This window comes from Ciconia boyciana, chromosome 15 (genome assembly GCF_034638445.1).
Source record: "Ciconia boyciana chromosome 15, ASM3463844v1, whole genome shotgun sequence".
NCBI classification, from domain to species: Eukaryota; Metazoa; Chordata; class Aves; order Ciconiiformes; family Ciconiidae; genus Ciconia; species Ciconia boyciana.
The window spans coordinates 7,469,434-7,489,761 of NC_132948.1; the positions used below are offsets into that span (position 1 = coordinate 7,469,434).

General features: G+C 46.6%; 1 protein-coding gene across 2 annotated transcripts in view; it reads right to left on the reverse strand.

Moving 5' to 3' along the window:
• Positions 1-18,727, reverse strand: part of GRK3 (G protein-coupled receptor kinase 3) — a 79,130-nt gene extending 60,403 nt beyond the window's left edge. For both annotated transcript variants that reach the window (XR_012045236.1, XM_072879950.1), the window contains exons 1-2: positions 18,315-18,727; positions 362-438 (exon numbers count right to left, since the gene is read on the reverse strand). Coding sequence is in view for 1 of the 2 variants with exons in the window: in XM_072879950.1 (XP_072736051.1) it covers positions 362-438; positions 18,315-18,427 (190 nt within the window). In the remaining variant the exon portion in view is untranslated. The remainder of the gene's footprint in view (positions 1-361; positions 439-18,314) is intronic.
• Positions 18,728-20,328: the final 1,601 nt, after the last annotated feature.

Here is a 20,328-nt window from a genome sequence, read left to right on the forward strand (position 1 = left end):
AACACGGCTTATTAACCCTGCAGAGAAAAAAAAATGTTTAACTGATGTGACACGTTATATTGCTGACAAGCCCATACCAAGTAATATGATTTTCTCCTCGATGTTTCCAGATAATTTAATTATTTTTCCAGTAGTTTTCCAGAACATGAAGTTAAGTTGACAGATTGCCTTGCTTCGTCTTCTTCCCTTTCACAACATTTCATTTTATTGAAGACCTTTGTTTTACTAAGTCCTATCCATATTCCAGTGTTCTTCAGAACATCTACAACACTGATTTTTCAGCAGTCATTACAGAGAAGTGGCAGGCAAGCCAATCTTAAAAATATTTACATGAGTAACATTTTATTGAAATGTGACTTACCAATTTTCTGATGAAAGATCTTGTCAAAGGTTAATTCACCCCTTTCCTCAAGGTATTTCTGCATAACGCTGCGGATACTGGAAAAAAAAAAAAAAGGAAGAAGAAGAAGAGTTATTTGAAACTGCTTCTTTTAAACCAGACCTTTAACATACTTTGGAGAAAAGGATCACTAAAATGAAACATCAGTGTAAGAGACTCATGCAAAATGAGATGCCGCTGCTCATCTACTGAATCAACTCACAGCGCGACAGGCAGCCTGCTGCTCCACCTGAAGACCATGACAGTTCACTGGACTACAGCCATTAATGCCAACAGGCCTCTAGTCAAGCGACAAACACAGAGAGACTGTTGAATTCACAGAATTCAACACTGCAAATTATTTTATGAAAATAAAAGTCTATGAATACCTTTCCAGACATCACCTTCCTAGCCTGAAATTAGTCTCCATATTGGGATTTTTTTTAAGGGTATTTTTTAAAGGTTCTTTGAGTTTAAGGTACACAAGAAATACCACTTTTCCCCACTGTAAACATTAACACTATCTAGTACAGAATATTAGTAATATTAGTACCTATTCAGTGTAGAAGAGACACAACTTTTACACTTCAAGCTTAATATATCAATAGCCTATACCACACAGCGTGATGTTGCTAGAATTCCCCTTCAAGAATCTATAATTATCTAATAAGGTTTGAAAATAACGCAACTGAGCATAAACTGGAAAAAAAAGCCATCCGTGATCGCACATAGTTCCCTTCACTGTATGCCGCTACAGAAGCCAGAGCACAGCAGTTTAAAGGAGAGCTCCCAGGCTTTCCCTGGGTTTGCCCTGCAGGGTTTTTATCCCAGGTAGGTATCTGCGGGTTGAACGGAAGGGTAGTACGGGGCTGCCACCGGGAGCTGGAGCACCAAACGCTGGGGTTTTTTCCTCCAAAACAGAGAAAGGAGACGGCAGGCAGAAGCACACAGCAGTATCAGGTGGAGCCCTGGACTGGCCCTGCCTTGGGCGAGCTGAGCCCTGGGCTCACGGCACTTCCCAGGGGACATTCTGGTCATCGCTTCGTTTCTTCATTCTTACATCAGGTTTTAGCTTGCACGATGTAAAATAAACGTACAAGTCAGTCAAAGCTCCATCAGGCTGTTAACACTGCAACTGCCATATATCATTTAGAAAATGAGCCAACATTAGCTCCATTAGGCCCCTAGCTTGGCTGCAGTGCACTTAACATCTACTTTGCCTAATTTATAATGTCACAATCACTCATTTAAACCACATTAACAAAGATCTCCTTTATTTGTCAAGTAACCTCAATATTCATTTTAATATAATGCCTATAAAGATTTCATACGGGCAACAATACAAGTACATGAATTTTAAAATCAATGTAGCCCAGCAGTACTGTGCCTTGGTAAAACAACTATATTGTCATAGTATTAAGTCAAAATTCCACTAGACTTTTTCTGCTTCCAATTTTAAAATTGATGTTTTCATATGTATTATGTATTTTTATAAAAATGACCACAAATATGCTGTACAAAGTACTCGTGCCCTAAACAAGATAGTTACATATCAGTCACATTTCTGCAGAAGTAAGATTGAGCACCTAATCCTTGTAAAATGTGGACTCAGAACTACTTCATGTCAGGAGAAAACTGAACAGGTCAGTTCTCGTGGACAAGTGTTAACATTTTCTGGAGAAGAAAAACCAGATTTCTGGGGTTATTTCGCATCCATTTTTTCTCTAATGCCTCTTCATTAACGTGTACTTGTGCAGTTTTGGGTGAGCAGCAGAGCCCTGCCCGAAAACGCTGCAGAGCTCACAGACAGTCCTGCGAAGGGCCGAGGCCATCCCCTCTCATGTGCTTACAAGGACCCCATCACCAGAGCTTCTGAAAAACCTCACAAATATTAATAAATGATCTCTTCCATCATCGTTCAGGGAGAAAAGTATTTGCACTCCTCCTCAAATGAGGACCTGAGGCATGAAGTCTGAATGACTTGACCAGAAAAAAGTCTATAATAAAAGCCAAGAAATTAACTCAAAGGCTCTAAACCCCAATCTAAGAAATTATTCTATTAATAGTTTTTATGGATATCTCAAAGCCCCACATGGAACGCAGATCTATGAACACTGTGATCCAAAGCGAGAACTCCAGAGGCCAACCACCACATCAAGTTAAACAAGAATTGGGAGGGCTAAACATTGTTAATCAGGTTTCAGACTATAAATTATTCAGTGACAAACTTGCTAGTCTTTTTATTTGTTCATTAAAAACTAGGTCTACTCTCTGCGTATTTTTACAACCTAAATGAAAAACTGATTTCAAATGAAGAGGAAATGTACTCTTCTGCCGGGAAGGAGAATGTACTTGGGAAAAGCAAGGTAGTAAAATAAAATTTATCATATAATTGACAGAATTGCAAAATTTGGCCGCCTGTTCTATGGGCAGATTTTAAAAAGTATACATCCTAGCTTAAGATGTTTAAAATGGTGACCGTAAAACTGAATTCTTCTCTTAAACCCATAAAATGTTAGCACATCGACGGCAAAACACCTCCGGTTGTACTGGCACCGTCACGTACTGGTGAGCATGGGCAGTAAAAGCCGTACAGCTTGCCCGGCAGCACTCGGCTGTGGAGCAGAGCGGTCAGGCCGGCAGGACCGGGGGGACGGCAGCCTTCAGCCCAGGAAGGTTTAGGAGAGCCCTGCAGCTCTGCCCGCCCGCGGGCTCCTTCCCCCTGCATCCCTCTTCTCCCAGCTGTACCCTCCCCTTGCCTCTCCATGCTTACAGCAGGACCGCTTGCAAATGAACATGGTGTGCATCACCAAAGACCAGAAACTTGCCTCTCCTCTGCCTCCTGGTTGACCCGAGCCCATCAGCGCTGCCCATCACAGCGCCTGCGCTTGGAGCACTCATCGGCAATGTCCCGTTCCCACTGACCGCTAGACCATTAGTAACATAATAAGCCTTTTTAATAATAATGACATCAAGAAAGCTTTCCTCCACTCTAACAAGTGCACTGCAAGAAATTACATAAACATCTCTTAGTCTAGACAATGGGAGAAGATAATGAAAAATTTAACGTATGACTGAAGTGTCCAGGAAAACACTCCGATTGTGGAATGAACAAATCTCTCCAACGCTTCTCCTCCTCTCCCTTGACATCTAGTACTTCTGGTCTGATGGATAACATGTCAAAGGAACAAAACGTTTTTGCAGCTACAGAATCTGAACAAATCTGTAAAATGATCACAGGCTACGGGAGTCCACGCTGCATTCCAGCTTCTAAGCAACAGACTTTCACCCCTTCAAAATCATTTCTCCTTATCCATATGAATAAATAGGAATAAATTACACAGAGTGGATTATGACTACCCAGAATAACCACCTCCTAATTCTCACACGGAAGTTAAAAAGGAAGGTAAAAATCCTACTGAGTTCAAAAGAAACGAAGCAGAACCCATATAACCTTCAGAAGGATGGAAAATTTTAAAACGGAGCCTAGCACATTCCACAAACAGGAAGGAAGGTTCCCTCTCTGCCTTTGTATATTGCATCATTAGTTGCCCTACACATTTAACAACCTGGGATTAAAAGCTGCATTTCACAGAAAAGTAGCCATTTCTGAAAAGATTTCCATATCCAAATACGCTTTCAGCACAAACAATGCGCTAATGCGAGAAGTGGACTTTTTGCATAAGTTCATCTCAGTTCACAGCATGATCTACTTTAATCGCAACACTCAAAATAAGCAGAAACAAAAGCTGGCTAAAAATTGAAATCCAGGGAGACTTCAGAAACAAAAGCATATCCGACTGTACTGTAGCACAACGTTTTGTCCATATATTTTTTATTTCAGAGAGGAAGAAAACAGCAAACAACAAAAACTTCAGAAACGCTCAGTTTGCTGTCCACATACCACAAGTCAACTGAAATAACAGGACAAGTATATTTAGAGGAAATCAAAAGTCAGGCTTAAAATCTTCTGAGAAATCCAACTTGGACTCTGGATACCTCTTCGCTGGTTTAACCGGGACCAAATTTAAGTGGGTACCTGGGAGCACGGTGCAGCCCTTTGCCCCATGACCAGGCAGGCAAGGGAGCTGCACCAGCCCCAGGGCTGGGCACTCAGCAGCACCCATGCCGAGGTCGGCCAGAGAGAACTAACATAGCAGTGAGACAGTAAAGACGTTTGGGAGAGTTTTTTTATCGCAAATAAATCGAGCATCTCGATCCCTGGCAATGCAAACGGTACCCACGTAGCATCTCATGCCCATGTTGAGGGGTGCGGGCAGCAGGGTGCTGCAGCACGGGTGCGGGTGCTCAGCGGGCTCACCTCTTGCAGCCCCATGGGAGAAGCTGTCCTTAAAGAAAGAGCTGAACAAAACCCCCAGGCTTGTGAAGCAGCTCAGAGCACGCTGCCTGCCCAGAAGCAGGCGGAAAGATGACTATCTGCATCGTCATCAAACTATAAACTTTGTGAACAGCACAGGTTGCTCTAACCTGGTCAGCTCCTCCACCTCCCCAGAAAAGGGGGTTATTACAAGCGTGAGCTGAAGAATCTGTTCAAAGGAGCTCTAAGCTGCATCTTGAAGCTCTACATACAACAGCCAGCATCCTGGTCTTTCAGACTTGATCAAAGAAATCCACTGAAAAGCAACCTTCAAGGTTAAAATACACTCTGTAATTAAAAAGCTCTCACTGTCTATGAGCATGCATGGTGGCATGCAGTTTCACAGGACGCAGGCAACAGTCGCAGTGCCAAGGTCAGTACAGGCAGAAAATGCCTACTTGAAAGCACATCTTCTGAAAAACTAAGAAGAAAACACATTAGGTTCTTTTTAACACAGAAAAGGACACGTGTACAGCAAGAGCACCACTCATCCACAATCCTCCTTCTCAGGCAAGCTGCACCAGGAGCAGCAAACCAGGAGGTCCTGTAGAGAGGGAGCTCACCCCAGAACCAGGATCTGTCCTTGGCTGCAGCCACCCGCCGCTGCCAACAGCAATAGTTACTCCTGCTGTTCCCCCCCCATAGCAGATCAGTAATATTCTGTGACTCCAACGACAAGCATACCTATCAGAAGAGATTAAACTTTGCTGGGTGTACGGCCGTACCTGCAACGGCACAGCCCGTGGGATGGCCACGGAGCCCGAGGAACGTCCGCCAGGCAGCCTGAGTCAGCACAGACAGCTGGGAGCACGACCACAACGGATGCGGGCGTATGCAGAAACTAGAAGTTACGGAGGAGAGTAAAATAGACGGCATTCGTTTTGACATTTCCTAAAAGTTCTGCTATTAATTTTAAAGATGCATGGATTTTGTCCCCGCAGGTTTGTTATACTAAATTATGCAGGAGTTCTTTTGAAAGCATCTTGCACCTAGGAAATGGAAAGGGTAAAGAAAGATGCGATGGTATGTATACATATACATACTCTTACTATCGGAACTAGATCAAGAAGCTACTTACTATTGGCCTTCTTACTACTGTATCTTAAAGGAGCTTTTAATTATTTATCATAAAAGCACATTATTTTTTCTTATAAATCAGTAAGAGTTCAGATTTGTGGGATATATCTATTGTACAGATGCACACATGCACACCACAGCTTGAAAAAAAATGTTTGGCCTTATTGCAAGCATTAAAGAATCATACTTACATTAAGAATGCGCAGTTACACTCACTAATATATTCACCTATAAGCTGAAACAGAAAAAGGAGAACAGAAAAACAAAACAAGAATGAAATGGCAGCTTTAGGGAGACTGGCCTGAGGAGAGCAGAGTTCAGTATTTAACTCTACCAACATTTCCTGCATCATCTGGGGCAAGTCATAAACATTATCTGCCTCAGAACCCCAGTCTGTAAAATAAAGCTGTATTTCTTTTTTTCCTCCTCTTTGTCGTCAGGGCAGGTCTCATCCTTCTGCCATGTGTGTATTCTGTACCCAGCAAGCTAAGGTTCTGATGGCTCCTGGCACGTACAAAAACTACTCAAATGCTAATAATTATTTCAAGAAAATGCTAGATATTCAGCAACTAAATTACCGCTGCCTTTGACTGCCAACCTTTTGCATGGCCCCTCACCGCCCTCCTGCTCTCTGCACTGCGAGCATCCCGCTTCCACACTAGACAGACACCTTCCATTTACTCGTCTGCTTTCTCCTCTTCCTTCTTGTTATCCCTCCCTATTTCCCTTTTTCAAATCTCTCTCTCATCCTGTTCTCCCCTTGCTTGCCGCAGCGTATTTATCACATCTCCTCATCCCATCCAGCTTTCATCTCTAACTTTCTTCTTCGCCTTCTCATTCCACACAAGCGCACCAGCCCGCAGATGCAGGGAAGTCTCACAAAGCCCACAAAGACCTGAGCTTGCCTGCAGTCAGAAAATAACTAAGCCCACTTAGACCCAATTTCAAATGAGAAGAAAATCTGAAAGTCTGAAGTACAATACTACCAATGCATCATTAGCAATACAGCTTCTCCTTAGAAGTATTTTTACTGAGGTTCTGCAGAGTAGGAAAGAAAACGAGTCACGTAACAGAAGACAACAGGGAGAACGAAAGAAACATCTCAACATAAAGAGTAAATCTGTGTGACTGATTACTAATGATGCTATTATTTTCTTGTAATGTGTTCATCACTGGCATGAAGTACCTCTCCAACTGAACAGAAAACTCCCCTTGAACCAGACTGTAAACTGCCGTGAGTCACCGGATCACAGCCCCCAGGTCAGCTTAATGCTCCACTTTGGGGGGAAAGCCAAGGGCAGACACTTGCAACCAGTAAAAAAAGGATTAGCTTCCCTCCTATATAAGAGGTAAAAAACAGTGAACCTACCACAAACATTCAATCCATTTCATTTTGCTTCCTCTCAGACTTGTACCCAGTTCAAAGTTCAGCAGAAGTTAATACTTCTCCAAATGATTTTGTTCTCAGATGCTGTAAAAGGTATTTTACACACTGCAACTCTTGTTCTAGCAATTAATGGGGCAAAGTAAATTCCCAGCATATAAAGCCAGAAAGGACCATTAGACCATCTAACCTGATATATGTATCTACTACTTGTAAAATTTCATATCTGAAGAAGACAGAAATAATTAGAAGACTGTGAAAAAACATTTTTGGACAACAATGAAATAAAATGGAAAAAAATATGTTCGTTCCTTTTATTCTTTTACTCTCGAGCACCCTGTACTATTACTAGAATACCTCTGACAGCACTGCAATAGCCAATTGACTTCACTATTTAACAGAGAAATAAAAGCGACCATTGGTGCTACATTAATGAGTGCACATGCTCGTTCTACTCTTCGTCTCATCAGCTGACGGATAAAGTAGCAATGAGTGAAACCAACCAGCATCATTTCTCTCCGTACGCACATCACATCCACGCACGTGCCCGCACAGCCCGGCCGGGTGCAGATCCGCACGCAGCAACGGCGCCTGCAAATCCCAGTTATTCTTGCACTGGATGCCACAAAGGACAGGAACTGGGCTCTGCCATTTTCCATCCCAAGTTCACCCATTTCTATCCCATTTTCTGCTTCTGCACACCCTCTAAGGTTTGTGCTAAGCCCACTGCCAAGTCATTTCACTGCAGTGAACTAATACTCTTATAATTGTCAAGGATGATTAATAGCATATTCCACCCAAGAACCTTGTTTGCGATGGAAGGGATTAAAGCTCAGCAACACTTCCCCACAACCCCCCTCTGGTGCGTGCATCTCAATCAGGAGATGAAGCAGCTTCACTTACGCAAATTATATTAATGGAGAAAGTTTACAACGAGGGAGCCAAAAGCAATAGCTATGTAGCGACGACTTCAAAATACGCACTATCCTCACGTTCCTTGAGGATCATTTGCATTATCATTGCTGAAATCTGAAACTAATATAAAAGCTTCTAAGTACATGAATTTTTCAGGAATAATTACACTGAATTGTAATGTCAAGGACTTGCCCTTCCACCAGAACACTGCTGCTGAGAAATTACAAGAAAGAGAAATTGGAGCAAAATCACATCTCCTCGCTCCTACTGCAATTAAGTCATTTGTCAATCATAATGGGGTTTTTTTAAACAAATACAAAATTACTGAAGACGTGCCAATTTTTTTTACTCTTTCCGTATCTATAAAATGTTTAGAACTTTCTTTGAAAGTAGCGTGCAAGTATAAACATTAACTGAGCTACCAAGAACTACAGCCAGCATTGACTGAAACGCACCACATTCGCCTGTGATTTATTTATTCATTTACAGTCTCAGGATGCAATTTCACAGAGACTTAAACATTTATTTGCACTACCCAAATCCATCATAAAGTTCCTAAAAGTGGACCAAAGATCCTGCACCAGAGACCTTTGAACTGAAAGCACGACGGGGTCAACAAGTACAAGTCAAAGCAATGTCAGAACGGCACGCAGCCATTGCAGCCAAAACTTTTTTTCCTCTATAGAAGTGCATTTAAAAGGTTTAGCAATGCAAAATTGATCAAAAGTGAAAACTGTTAAGAAATATTTGGCCTAAGAATGAGGTCTTCTCAGAACTCTTTTAAACAACAAGTTAAAACTACAGAAATGTTCCCATATTTTTTTCTCCCGAGAGGAAACAATCCCCTCTGAAGAGGCAAGCATCCCTCCAGAGCCTTGCATGCCAAACAGCGCAGCAGCAATTCGCCTAAAGCAAAACAAAAAAAAATAAGCGTAAAAATGTCTTCATTGATTTTTTGCTTCTCGTGCATTTTAACTTGGCAGTTATTTTAAGGTCCCAAAAGTAAGGGAGATGTGAACAAAGTAACCGTAATCATTAGAACAATTTGGAAAGAAGACTGGGAAAATCTGGGGTAAAAAAATTAAAATAAAAAAATCAGAGGACTGATGCACAGAGACACAGAATCGCTTAAATGTGAAGATGAACAGAATGTGATGGGGAGGACAGCGGGAAGCCAGGCTGGAGTCTTAAGAAAAACAGCAAATGTTGAGAAGGCTCAGAAAGGAAAGCCACCTCAGAGGCACTACCTCGGCTACCCTCCTAACCCACCGAGGGCTGGGAATCAAAGCCAGGAACAGCAAAACGCTGAAAGGTAGCCAGCAAACCGCAGCCGCCCGAACCAAACTCCTTCCTGACCGCGTCTGCCCACGGTGCAGCCCGGCTTGTTTCACCAGACACTTAAGGCCTCAAGAGTAAAATGCCTACCCACGTTTTGACTTCTTTTCATTTAAAGTTCACCTTAACGAAGACTTGTATTTCACAGAGCTCGCTTTCCCTTCTGAAATTAAGACAGAAATGTAATAAATAGAATAGCAGCCAAGTAGCATCCACAGAGCTGTCACGTGGAGGCTGCCTTCTGCGCTCAGCCCCTTGGGAGAGGGGTGTCTTCCTCTAAGGTTGGAAGCATTTTTCTGGGAGGATGCAGAAGCTACCAGGAGCTCTTTTCTCATCTGCACCTGAAGCAGAGGTAGCATCTCCTCGTGGGCGACGAGCACCCATCCGTTCCCAGCTCCATACAGAGCTTCTGCAACGCACATCCCTGTGGAATCCCCCAAGGCTGCAGCGAAGTGCGGGGAGGTCGGAGTGCAGCTGGTGCTTGTCTGGTGCGGCGTATCGCAAACACGCTGCGTCGGCTGGACTCAATTTCTGTTGGCGTTTAATGAAGGCTTTGATTTGCACAGCTCTACCAGATCCTGAGAAATCTGCCTTTTCCCCAGCTCCTTTCTCAATCGGACATGACACATGCTGACACGACAAATTCCTGGCACACTGGAAGGGGACTGGGGGTTTCTACATGGAAGCAGTTTCTCCTAACACTCTCCGAAATTTTTATTTATTTATGCAAGGCATATTTATATAAGTGTTTATTCAGTATTGGTTTATTCAGTATATTATTTTCTTGGAGAAACTAGTAAACATGGGGTGAAGCTCTTTATGTGGAAAACAGCTGTATTTTCTAAAGCGAGAAACTGCTGCTTTTACATCAATTTAGTCCAATTAAATTATGTGATTTGGTTTATGCACCTGAACCTGACGGCTCCTGATAGGCTTTTTCCTAATTTTATTAATTACCAAAAAAAATGCTATTATTGGTAAGAAGATTAAACCAGACCATTCCACGTGATTTCACCCAAACAGAAACCAAGAGCTGCATACGGTCATTTCCTTATTTTATAGTTCCAGAGTTCTGCTGAAAACATTTCACACGGGAAGGTCCAGGCACAGAAAAGGCGTCATACCTATAAAAGGAGTAATAGCTATAAGGTTTATTGATTTTACTGAAAAGACAAATCTGCCTGTACATATGTCCCACTAGAAACAGCAACCAAGCGTGCTCCGTGTGCCGCAGCTCAGCTGAACTCTCTGCAGCCGATGCACCCAGCCCTGGCTGCTCCGGGCAGGTCCCAGCAGCAGCACCCGCAGCCCGTCCGCACCAAGCACCGGTTCCCCGGCTCCAGACGGGATCACACGGATGCATTACACCTATAATGCAACATCACATTACGGAAGCTTTCCCCAAAAACAACCCTAGAAACATCCCTCTGTTTTTAGCACAGTAGCAGAAGTCTGCACGCTGATCTCTTCCCAGATCACCCTCATTTACCTTTTTTCTTAATTAAGGTAATGACGCTCGAGGGAAGGTCTACATTTCAAAACATAAGCTTCAGCCTTATAGCAGCCCCACAGGAGAACTAATTGGAGCATCTCTCTCAAGGCCAGCTCTCTCTTTCCTGTGCCCAGAGACACTCCAAGTAACATGCTCAGGAGCTGGGACAGTCCAGGGCCTGCAATGCTTATCTGAAGCTCAGAAAATCTAACTTCAATCCCTTCATCTGCCAAACATCCTATGTGTGAACAAAGGTAACATCATTTATTTTCTCATCGGCTTAGCTTCTGATCTGTACAATACAGGTAACAACAGTGCCCTTCTTCCAGACTCTCAGTTCTTGTCTATTAAAGCTGCAAGAGCTTTGCAACAGGACCTTCGTCTTCTGTGTAGGCCTGTCTTTTATTAAGGTATCAGACACTGGAGTTACAACAAATAGCAACCTGAATTCCCAAGCGACATTACACCCAACTGGTGTGGAAAGCAGCATCCGCAGCAAGCTAGAGCCCTCCTATACAGGCTGACACTGACAGTCCATATCCATCCCTAAAGCATGCGTTTTTCCTGCTAAGAAAGTACTGTACTACAAAGCTAACCTGAGATAAAAAGCAAGTACACTTTGTCAGCAGCCCTAGCTTTCCATATGTATACTAAACTGTTTTGGGAAAGCCATCTTTTTGCTACCTTCTCAACCACACGATTCTACTGACAGCAAAGTCAGGAGGCTGAATTTCCAAACAAAATTTAACTACTGTGTCATCTGTACTCACCTTGAGCAGGACTAAGCTATTCCACAATAAATACACAAATGTTCAGTCTTTCTTGTAATGCTAGTTCAGAAAAAAACCAAGTTTTTTCCCCCTCCTCAAACAGTTACCATATGTATATTCAAGCATGCCTTTTCACCCAAGCAATGTAAGATATAAGCTTCAGTCTACATACTTCATCACTCCTGAACATGTAAGCTAACCTTTGAAACATATACACTACTATGAACTGCACCGAACTAAATGAACAATGGCTTTCTTGACCGTAATTGTCAATAATACTTTAATACTTTAAGTAAGGAAATAAAAGAATAGAGGGATAGCCTAGGACACGACACAAGCACGACGGGCAAGCGCAGGACGCTCACGCTGCTCTCTGGATATCCTGCTGAACAGCGGAACAGCACTATTGCTTGGGGACTGGGGGACAAAAGGCACGCTCAAGCGTCTCAAAAGCACTCTCACAGGTATTTTCAGCACTTGAAAAATGGGCAGATGCTCTGCTGTCTCACTGACATGAGAAGACATTGACCATCTCAGAAATATTAGTTGCACCTACTAGGCTGGCAATGCTTTCGGAAGCACAGTAACATGGAATGCATCCATTCAAGTAGTTTACTACCCGCTTCAAGCAAGTGCCCAGTGAACTATGAGATGCTCCGCTTAACGGGGACACTCGGACCTTGAAAAGTACAAATCCACACCGCTTGCCTCCGACACACCTGCTTCAGGTTCACCTACAGCACTTATCCTAGTTCTCAGAATAACTTGCCTGGTGTACGCCACATATTCGGCCGCTTTTAGCTGTCCACCAAGCTTTACTTCCTTTACTCTCTGCTGAAATGTTCAACTCAAACAGTGCAATATAGTATAGCTGCAAAATAATAAATGAGTTTATAAAACCATTTCATTCAGAATCCTTTTTCCTTCCGTAGTTTCACAAATTACATGTCGATGAAACCTTTTTGAACAGTTTGAGTGTCCTGCATGCTGGTTTTAATTTCTTACTTCCAACTTTTCAATTCAATTTTTAGGAAATACTGGAAATGGTATAAAAATACCAAGAAACAATCTTGCTTCACACTAAAAAAATTGTAAATGTCAAACAAAAACCTAAACTGTTTTGAAATTTTAGGAGAGCCAAGCTTAAGAAGTTCTACTGAAATAATTTACAGTCATTATTGCTACAAGCAGATGGAAGAAGCTTCAATAAAGTACCACCACCTTACAGAGCTAAAGTTACCGTGACACAAATTCATCTGAATTAAGCATTAGATCCTTAATCCTCCATATCATCTCCTATTTAATTTTGCATTCATTGGCACCATTTCTGTGCAACGCCCAGTAAATGCATAAGCCTCTGAAAAATCTGGGCCTACTTTTTTCCTGAGAACAGTACTTTTGAAGGTTTCTACCATTAGTGAGGAAGAAGCATAATATAGCACAAGGCTTCCTGGAGCCACTACATTCTCTAAACAAACGGCGTGTAAAGCAGGGGGGGTTGGTATCAGCATCACTGATGAGACGCTGCTAGACCCTGCTGGGCTGTGCCAGGGACCAACGCCACAAAACAGCATTCCAGGTCCCACGCTTGCCATCGGAGACAAGCGAATGCAAATGGATAGAGGCAGACAGACAGGAAACACCGTCGGTAAACGTGACAAACACTGCATCAACACGGCAAGCACTGGCAGATTCATCACAGTCAAACTTCGTAAGCTTCCTAACAAACGAGTGGTTTAATGAGGGATTCAGGGGAGGAGTTTTGTAGACCTGATGGCAACGAACAGCACGGACCAAAGCAGGCAGTGCCTCTCAACTGGCGTAGGGGAACGACGGGAGCTGGCAGCACCAGCCAGCTGCAGTAGCTTTCAATACCATGGCATGCAGCAAGAGACGTTCAGTGAGTTAAGTGCTACCTGCAGAAGCCCGAAACTGAACGGTACGCTTGAAGCAACAGAGGCAAAAAAGCACCTGGGAAGAAGCAAAGGGATGACACGAGTGTAACAGCAACAAATACGAAAATTGCACGAACAATTGTCAGGAAAATTTTCTTAGAGACAGCACTCTAAATGAATAAGCACAACAAGAAGGCATTAAACAAAGCCAGAGAAAATACCGTCAAAGTAACCGAAACCGACAGCAGAGAGACAGAGGAATTTTAGCCTGTAACTTAGAGACGTTACAGAAGTTTCAAGAGGTACACGAACACGCTGAAGGACACATCAAAGAAACAACTGCAATTCAGAGAAAGAGTATAGTGATGCCAGGAGAACAAAATTGAAAAAGCAGAAGCAGCACAGGATAGAGTAATGATGCTTAACTCCTAGCGGGAGATGTCGCTTGGGTTTTGCCAATATTCAGCACTGTAACAGGAAGAAAGCGAATCACAAATAGCTCAGGATGGAATTGGAGAAGAAAAAGCAACCTCCATGCATTCAACAAACCTCAATTAGAGTTTTAAACAAGTTAGTTTGAATACTAGGTAAGGAAGCAAAGAGCACATCGCAGACTAAACCGTCCTGGCGAGAAGCAGCTGGGGTACCATTGCGTTAGTCTTCATCTCTAGAGGTAAAGCGAAGATGGGATGAGAACTGAGGAAAAATGTCATGTTAAAAGTCTGATTTTTAAGAAATAAGTGACTGCAACATGGCCTTTTTTTTCCCCCAGAGGGGTAGGATTCAGAGGAAGGTAGGAGACAAAGAAAAAGGTTGGGAGAAAAATAAGAATTAACTGGAAAGGGAAGTAATTACTGAAATAAGCAGGTTAGAAAAGGGAAGATGAGATGAGAAACATCTACAACTGCAGCAAGAGAAGCAGGAGAGAAGCCTGGGCAGATGCATGCTATGTTTTGTTACCATGCCCTTGGTATTTGTACACCAAGAGCACCCTAAGCTTACGTGATGTTTATAGCAAGGAAGCTTTAACGGTAACTTTCCTGGCGAGGACGGCCGCAGCCAGCGTGAGGACAGCAGGGCCGTATGCAAGCCCTCTGCGAGCCCTGCACCCTCTTTGATTCCAGTTACCTGATTTCCTGGACTATTTTTCTCAACTTCACGTTATGCAAATCCTTTACTCAAAACAGAAGCAGCGGCTGGCAAATAAAAAGAGCTGTTAGTGTTCTTCCACTCCCTTTGACCAAAATAAGGGAAATCTAAAATGTACATAGAAAAGGGAAAACCTTCAGAAGTCTGCTGAATAGCCTAAAAAATTAAGAGTGCAGTTAATTTACTCCTTTCCCCCATATTTAAAATATTTGACGGCAATTCTGTCAAAAAAGACTAAGGTTTCATATTTGCTCATATGTCAATATGTATGTCTTCTTTCCGTTTGAGGTCCCATTTCTGCAGGTCATTCTGCCTTTGACAGCCCTTCTGTCCAGCCACGCCAATCTACCCACAAAACAGGCTTTTAAGAAACAATGTAAAACTAAAAGATACTGCGGCTTTCCCAGTTCTTGGCAAGGCTCTTAGGAACGAAAAGAGGAAACGCAGAAGGGAAGGAAAAGCAGATGACAGAGGATGGAAAAAGGGTTGTTTTGTTTTGGTGTTTTAAAAAAACAAAAACACACTAAGCCTCTTCCTTAGGCACTCTTGTCTCATTAGCATTTTCTGTCCTCTTTCTTCCCAAACTGTGATATTTAACAATTTTGGTACAAAAACAGTCTGAGGATGCTTCACATAACCTCAGCAATAATCAGCCCCACGGCCAATAAACTCTTCACCCTCATAGTTTATTTGCTGCTAAGCCTTGGCCTGCAGCCTTGGAATTTATTCTGCCTGCACTACAGCTATTTCCTTGTAAACAGGAAGCCCCCTCAAATTTGCATTACAGTAAACTCGGTTACTTCATTTAGTGTCAGTCTTATCTCAGAAAGATAAAACGGTGCCGACAGGTGTACCAGGCTCCAGCAGAGAGACAAATTGTAACAGGGGGGTAAAACCTCTGTAATATTTCTTGGGGAGATAACGTCAGCAGCACAGGATGCCGTCGCTGGGCAGCTGTTGCCCGCCGGAGATAAACCGACACCGAACACATTCCTGCGAGAAGAGCGCTGCAATAAGGCCAAGACATTTATTTTCAGGCGTGGATGTGATATTCCAGTGACCTTCCTGCTATCTGTCCCAGTGACAGCCAGGAGCCAAACATGACGACGGTTGCTCACAGCCCGGCGTTACAAAGCTATGCTCACGCTCCTCCGAGGAGCTGCTCTCATGCACACACAGAGAAATTAAAAAAAAATGTATTTGGAAAAATTGTTTTATTTCAAACTCATGTAAGAGAGGACTTTGTGTGTTGGGGTTTTTTTTACTGTTACTATATCAGCCTGCACTTAACCAGCCGATTTATATAATTTTAAATGAATCACTTTGCCAGTGATACAGAATATTTAAGTATACCCAACACACCATGTCTGTTTTAACGAGAGGGATCAAAAAAAACCAACCAGAAACCAGCATGAAGACATCTGACACCAGAATAACGGTCACAATTTCCTACTCTGTGAGGAAATCCCTGGTTTCAGTTAGAAGCTGAGAAGTTCAGTCATTTCAAGCAATCTAGAGCCGTTTGTGGTCCCAGGCTTAGGTAAGTCTCTGTTCTCATTTATGTCCACGCTTCCTCTCATTCATCTGCTGAGCTGTCCTACACGTCCCCTGTCCCACGGCACCGCAGCACCGCTTACAGCTGCAAACCTCTCCCTCGCTCAAGGCCTCTCACCTTCTTCAGAGCATGACAGTCCAGGGGGGATGGCAAACAATCTTTTCCCTTTAATATTAAATGTATTCTGCAAACGGGTTCTTCCACATGCAGCTCTAGGAGCGAGGCATTTCAGCCACCCAACCCTTCACCTTTCCTCCTACTCTGCAAAACTTCCTCTTGCACCTGGCTGCCGTTTCCCACCCTGCGGAGCCGACCGCGGGTGAACCATCTCTCGGAGCTCAGGGAAACTACCAAACATCGACAAAATGCAAATCCCGGAGGAGGAGAGCGGTACACCGCAGGTTCTTCGGGCCTCGTGCTGTGCGACGAGGCTTGCGCCGCGCTTTGCGCAAGGGGATGTCGGTCCAGGCAGCAGCTTCCGAGCCTCCCCGCAAGCACCAACGGTGCTGTTATTTCTCGCGGTGTGGGAAGGACTCCTCCCCTGCGCACCCTCCGCATCCCCACCTTTCACCTCCCCGGAGGGGTCACGGCCCCGGTGCAAACAGGGAGCACCACTGCATGTCACTGAGGACAGTATCAGACATAACCAAAGCACGATAAATGTCAAGCTACCAGCACTCCCGGTAAAGCACACTGTACCTCAGGTTAACAGTGCAGGCTAAATTTTATGGCTATCATTTTTATAAGCATTTACACATACCAGGAGAAAAACAGGCACCTTCGTCTGTCCAGCAAGCCACCCTCAACCAGAGCTTAAAAACGACTGCCAAACTTCTTCATCTGAGGTTTCACTGCCTCTGCAAGGGGGATTAACAGGGGCTGGGCACCCCCGTGCCCCCCACCTTCCCCCCGCTCCGCAGCCTCACTGCGCTACGCAGAATTCAAGCATAAAGGCAGAAAAAGGAGTGAACAAGTGAGAAGAGGGCTTCAGGGATCTCTCGTTCATGGCAGACAGCTAGGCTAGGCCACCAGTAGGCTTGCAAACTGCCTATACATTTTGCAGTCAATTTTAGGTTAGATTTTTTCTGTTGCAGTATTTTGTCTGCTGGCTAAATCTTTGTTTTAAATATATATACACAGAGCCATGAAAGAGAGGGAAAGCTTACTTTTAATTTCAGCAATAAATAAGGAAGCGATGCTCAGGTGATTTTATAACACATGCCTAATCAGGGACTGTCGTTCCGAAGGAAAGCTGCTTTTACCACGAAACCCCCAGAAAACAACCTCAGCTATGTCAAGGCACCTGCCCGCTCACCCGGTGAGACCTGTGGAAGCCCACAGCGATGGAGCCGGCCGCAAGACCGAGACCTGCACTACTTCATCGCTGCACACCACCTCTGCTCCGTGAGCTGCTTGCTAAGAGAAAGCCTCTCTCCCCAGCCTGTCCTCCCTCCCCGCATCTCCCCGCTCTGTTGTCAAACCTCACGAAGCATCACCAAAAAACAGCTCTGCGGAATAAAACCGTGAGAATGATTCAGTTTGGTTTTACCATTTTATTTAGCTCACCGCTTAAAGAATTTCTCACCCCCTGGATGAAGCATCAAGTTTAGGATCAAATAAACACCCGAACCGTGGGGTTTTTTGGTTGTTTTGGTTGGTTTTTTTTTTTCCCCGGGAGAAGCGGGCTTGTCCACATCTTTACCTACCGAGCGACGCCTGCAGAAGTTGTTGCAAATAAACGCACCCAGCCCGACCCCACTACTTGCTCCGGCCGCAAACCCGGGCGCCGCGCCACCGACCCGCCCGCACCCGCCGGAGGCCGCGGGGTGCCCGGGCACGGCGGGAGGGCCGGCCGCCACCAGACCGTTATGTTCGGCACCGCGGTGCCGGCGCGGGGGGGCAGGGACCGGGGAGGCCGCCGGGCAGGGGCCGGGACCGGGGCCGGGCAGGGGCTCCCGGGCCCCGCGGGCCGGGGCGGGCGGTACCTGGGCTCGGGCAGGGTGATCTTCTTGCTGGCCCTGGCCGCCGGGGTGCTCTTGCTCTTCTCCATCGCCATCAGGTAGCTGACATCGGCCAGCACCGCCTCCAGGTCCGCCATGTTCCCGCTCCCGCCGCCGGGCTGCAGATGGAGGCTCCGCCGGGGGCAGCCGCCCCCGAGGCGGGGGGTTGGCGGCGGGCGGGCGGTCAGGCGAGGCGGGCGGCGGCGGCGGCGGCGGCAGCTCCCCCTCCGCCGGTGCCGCCGAGCGCCTGCCGGGTGCGCGTGTGCGTGTGGGAGCGCGGGGGGGGGGGGCCGCAGCGGCCGCCTCCCCGCCCTCGGCGCCCGGGGCTCGCCGCCGGCCCTGCGCGCCCTCAGCCCGCGGCCGCCGCGGCGGGCGGGCGGGAAACCCCCCCCCGCAGCCGTGCGCCGCCCCCGCCGGGCCGGGCCGGGCCGGGCCGGGCCGCAGCGCCCCCCGCCCGCGCGGCCCCTCAGCGCTCGCCCGCCCCCGCCGGGCCCATGGCGGCGGTCGGGCAAGCCCGGCGCGGCCCCCGCGGCTCGCAGCCTACGCGGCCCCCGCGGCGCCGGGCGGGCAGGTCCGAGTGCGGCCGCGGGGCTCGGCGGCCATGGGCGGGCGGCGCGGCCGCAGGGGCTGCCCGGCGGCGGCGCGGCGTTAGGGGCTGCGGCGCGGCGGCGCCTGCAAAAATCCGGACCTGGATGGCGTGGCGGGGCCGGAGCGGGGGGAGCTGCCGAGGACGCCCGCGGGGATCCCGGGGAGGGGGCGGCGGCCGCCGCCGCCGCCGCCGGGGTCCGCCCGGCGCCGAGGGGCTTCCGCGGGCCGGCCGCATCGCCCCCCGCCGCAGGTGAGGGCGAGAGGGCGGCAGCCCGCTGAGCCCGCGGCCCCGGGGAAGCAGGGAGGCCGGGGCCGGCTCCCCGTGCTGCTGCCGGGGGCCGGGCAGGCAGAGAGCAAAGCCCCTGCCGCTATGGGTCTGGGTATGTTAAGCAAGCAGGGAGGCCCGCGCAGGGCCCTGGCTGTTCGCTGATCTCGGACGTGGTTTGGGGGATGCGGGTGCTCCCCGGGACGCCCACGCCTCTGCCCCGCCGACAGCAAGGGGAACGCAAAAGCCAAAGGCGGCCTGGCACAGCGCGCGTCCGCGGTGCTGCCAGCCGCGCCGAGCCGGGGAGCGTGGTGGCCTGCCTGTTCGTCAGCCTCAGCGCCGAGTCGGACACGTATCTTTAAAATTAATTTCCTCATAGTGTATTGAAACATGATGCGCATAAGAAAAACTGGGTACAAATAAATGTATCTGTACGAAACCCCGTTACTGCTCGTTGAAACTCTTTTGCCCGCAAATAACGGTGCAACACAAGGCTGCGCACTGAAACCAAAGGGCTAGCCGTGTCAGTCTGCTGTCTGGGTGCTCCCGCGTGTCCTCGGGCACCCAGGGGCTCCAAGCAGAGCTCCTCACTCGTGTTCCTGGTTAAAAATGTAGTAGTAGCTCTACTGCAGCCAAGCAGATATGCAGATTTCAGCTTCTTTTCTGAATTTCGTCAAATATGTCATAAATAATTGGCTCAATGAAAGGCTAAGTCAATGACAAGTCTGAAGTTTAAAACTCAGCTTGTTTTGAGCTCTTTTCAAGTGCCGCCACTCCTCCTTCCTACAGCTTTGTGCAAGTTAATGATCTGATTGAAGCTAGGTAGAGTATACAGCTGGGAGGATTTCACCGTGCGGCTCATTATGAACCGTCTGAGAACCCGCTTTTTGTTGAAAATGTTAATTTAAACCAACACTTTTCACCGGAACAGATCCGTTGGGGAAGGTTTCTCCGCCACCGGTGAAGTTCACAAGCAGAGCAGTGCTGAGGCTTGGGGTGTTCAGGCGAGAGGTGGAAGGGAGCCGAGGAGGACCTGGGGCAGGTCCCTCTTGCTCAGCGTAAAGTTTCCCACCAGCCCTGAGCCGAGCTAGGAGATGGAAAGGGGTATTTTTATTTTCAGAAATCCGCCGGGCTGGCAGCGAGCGC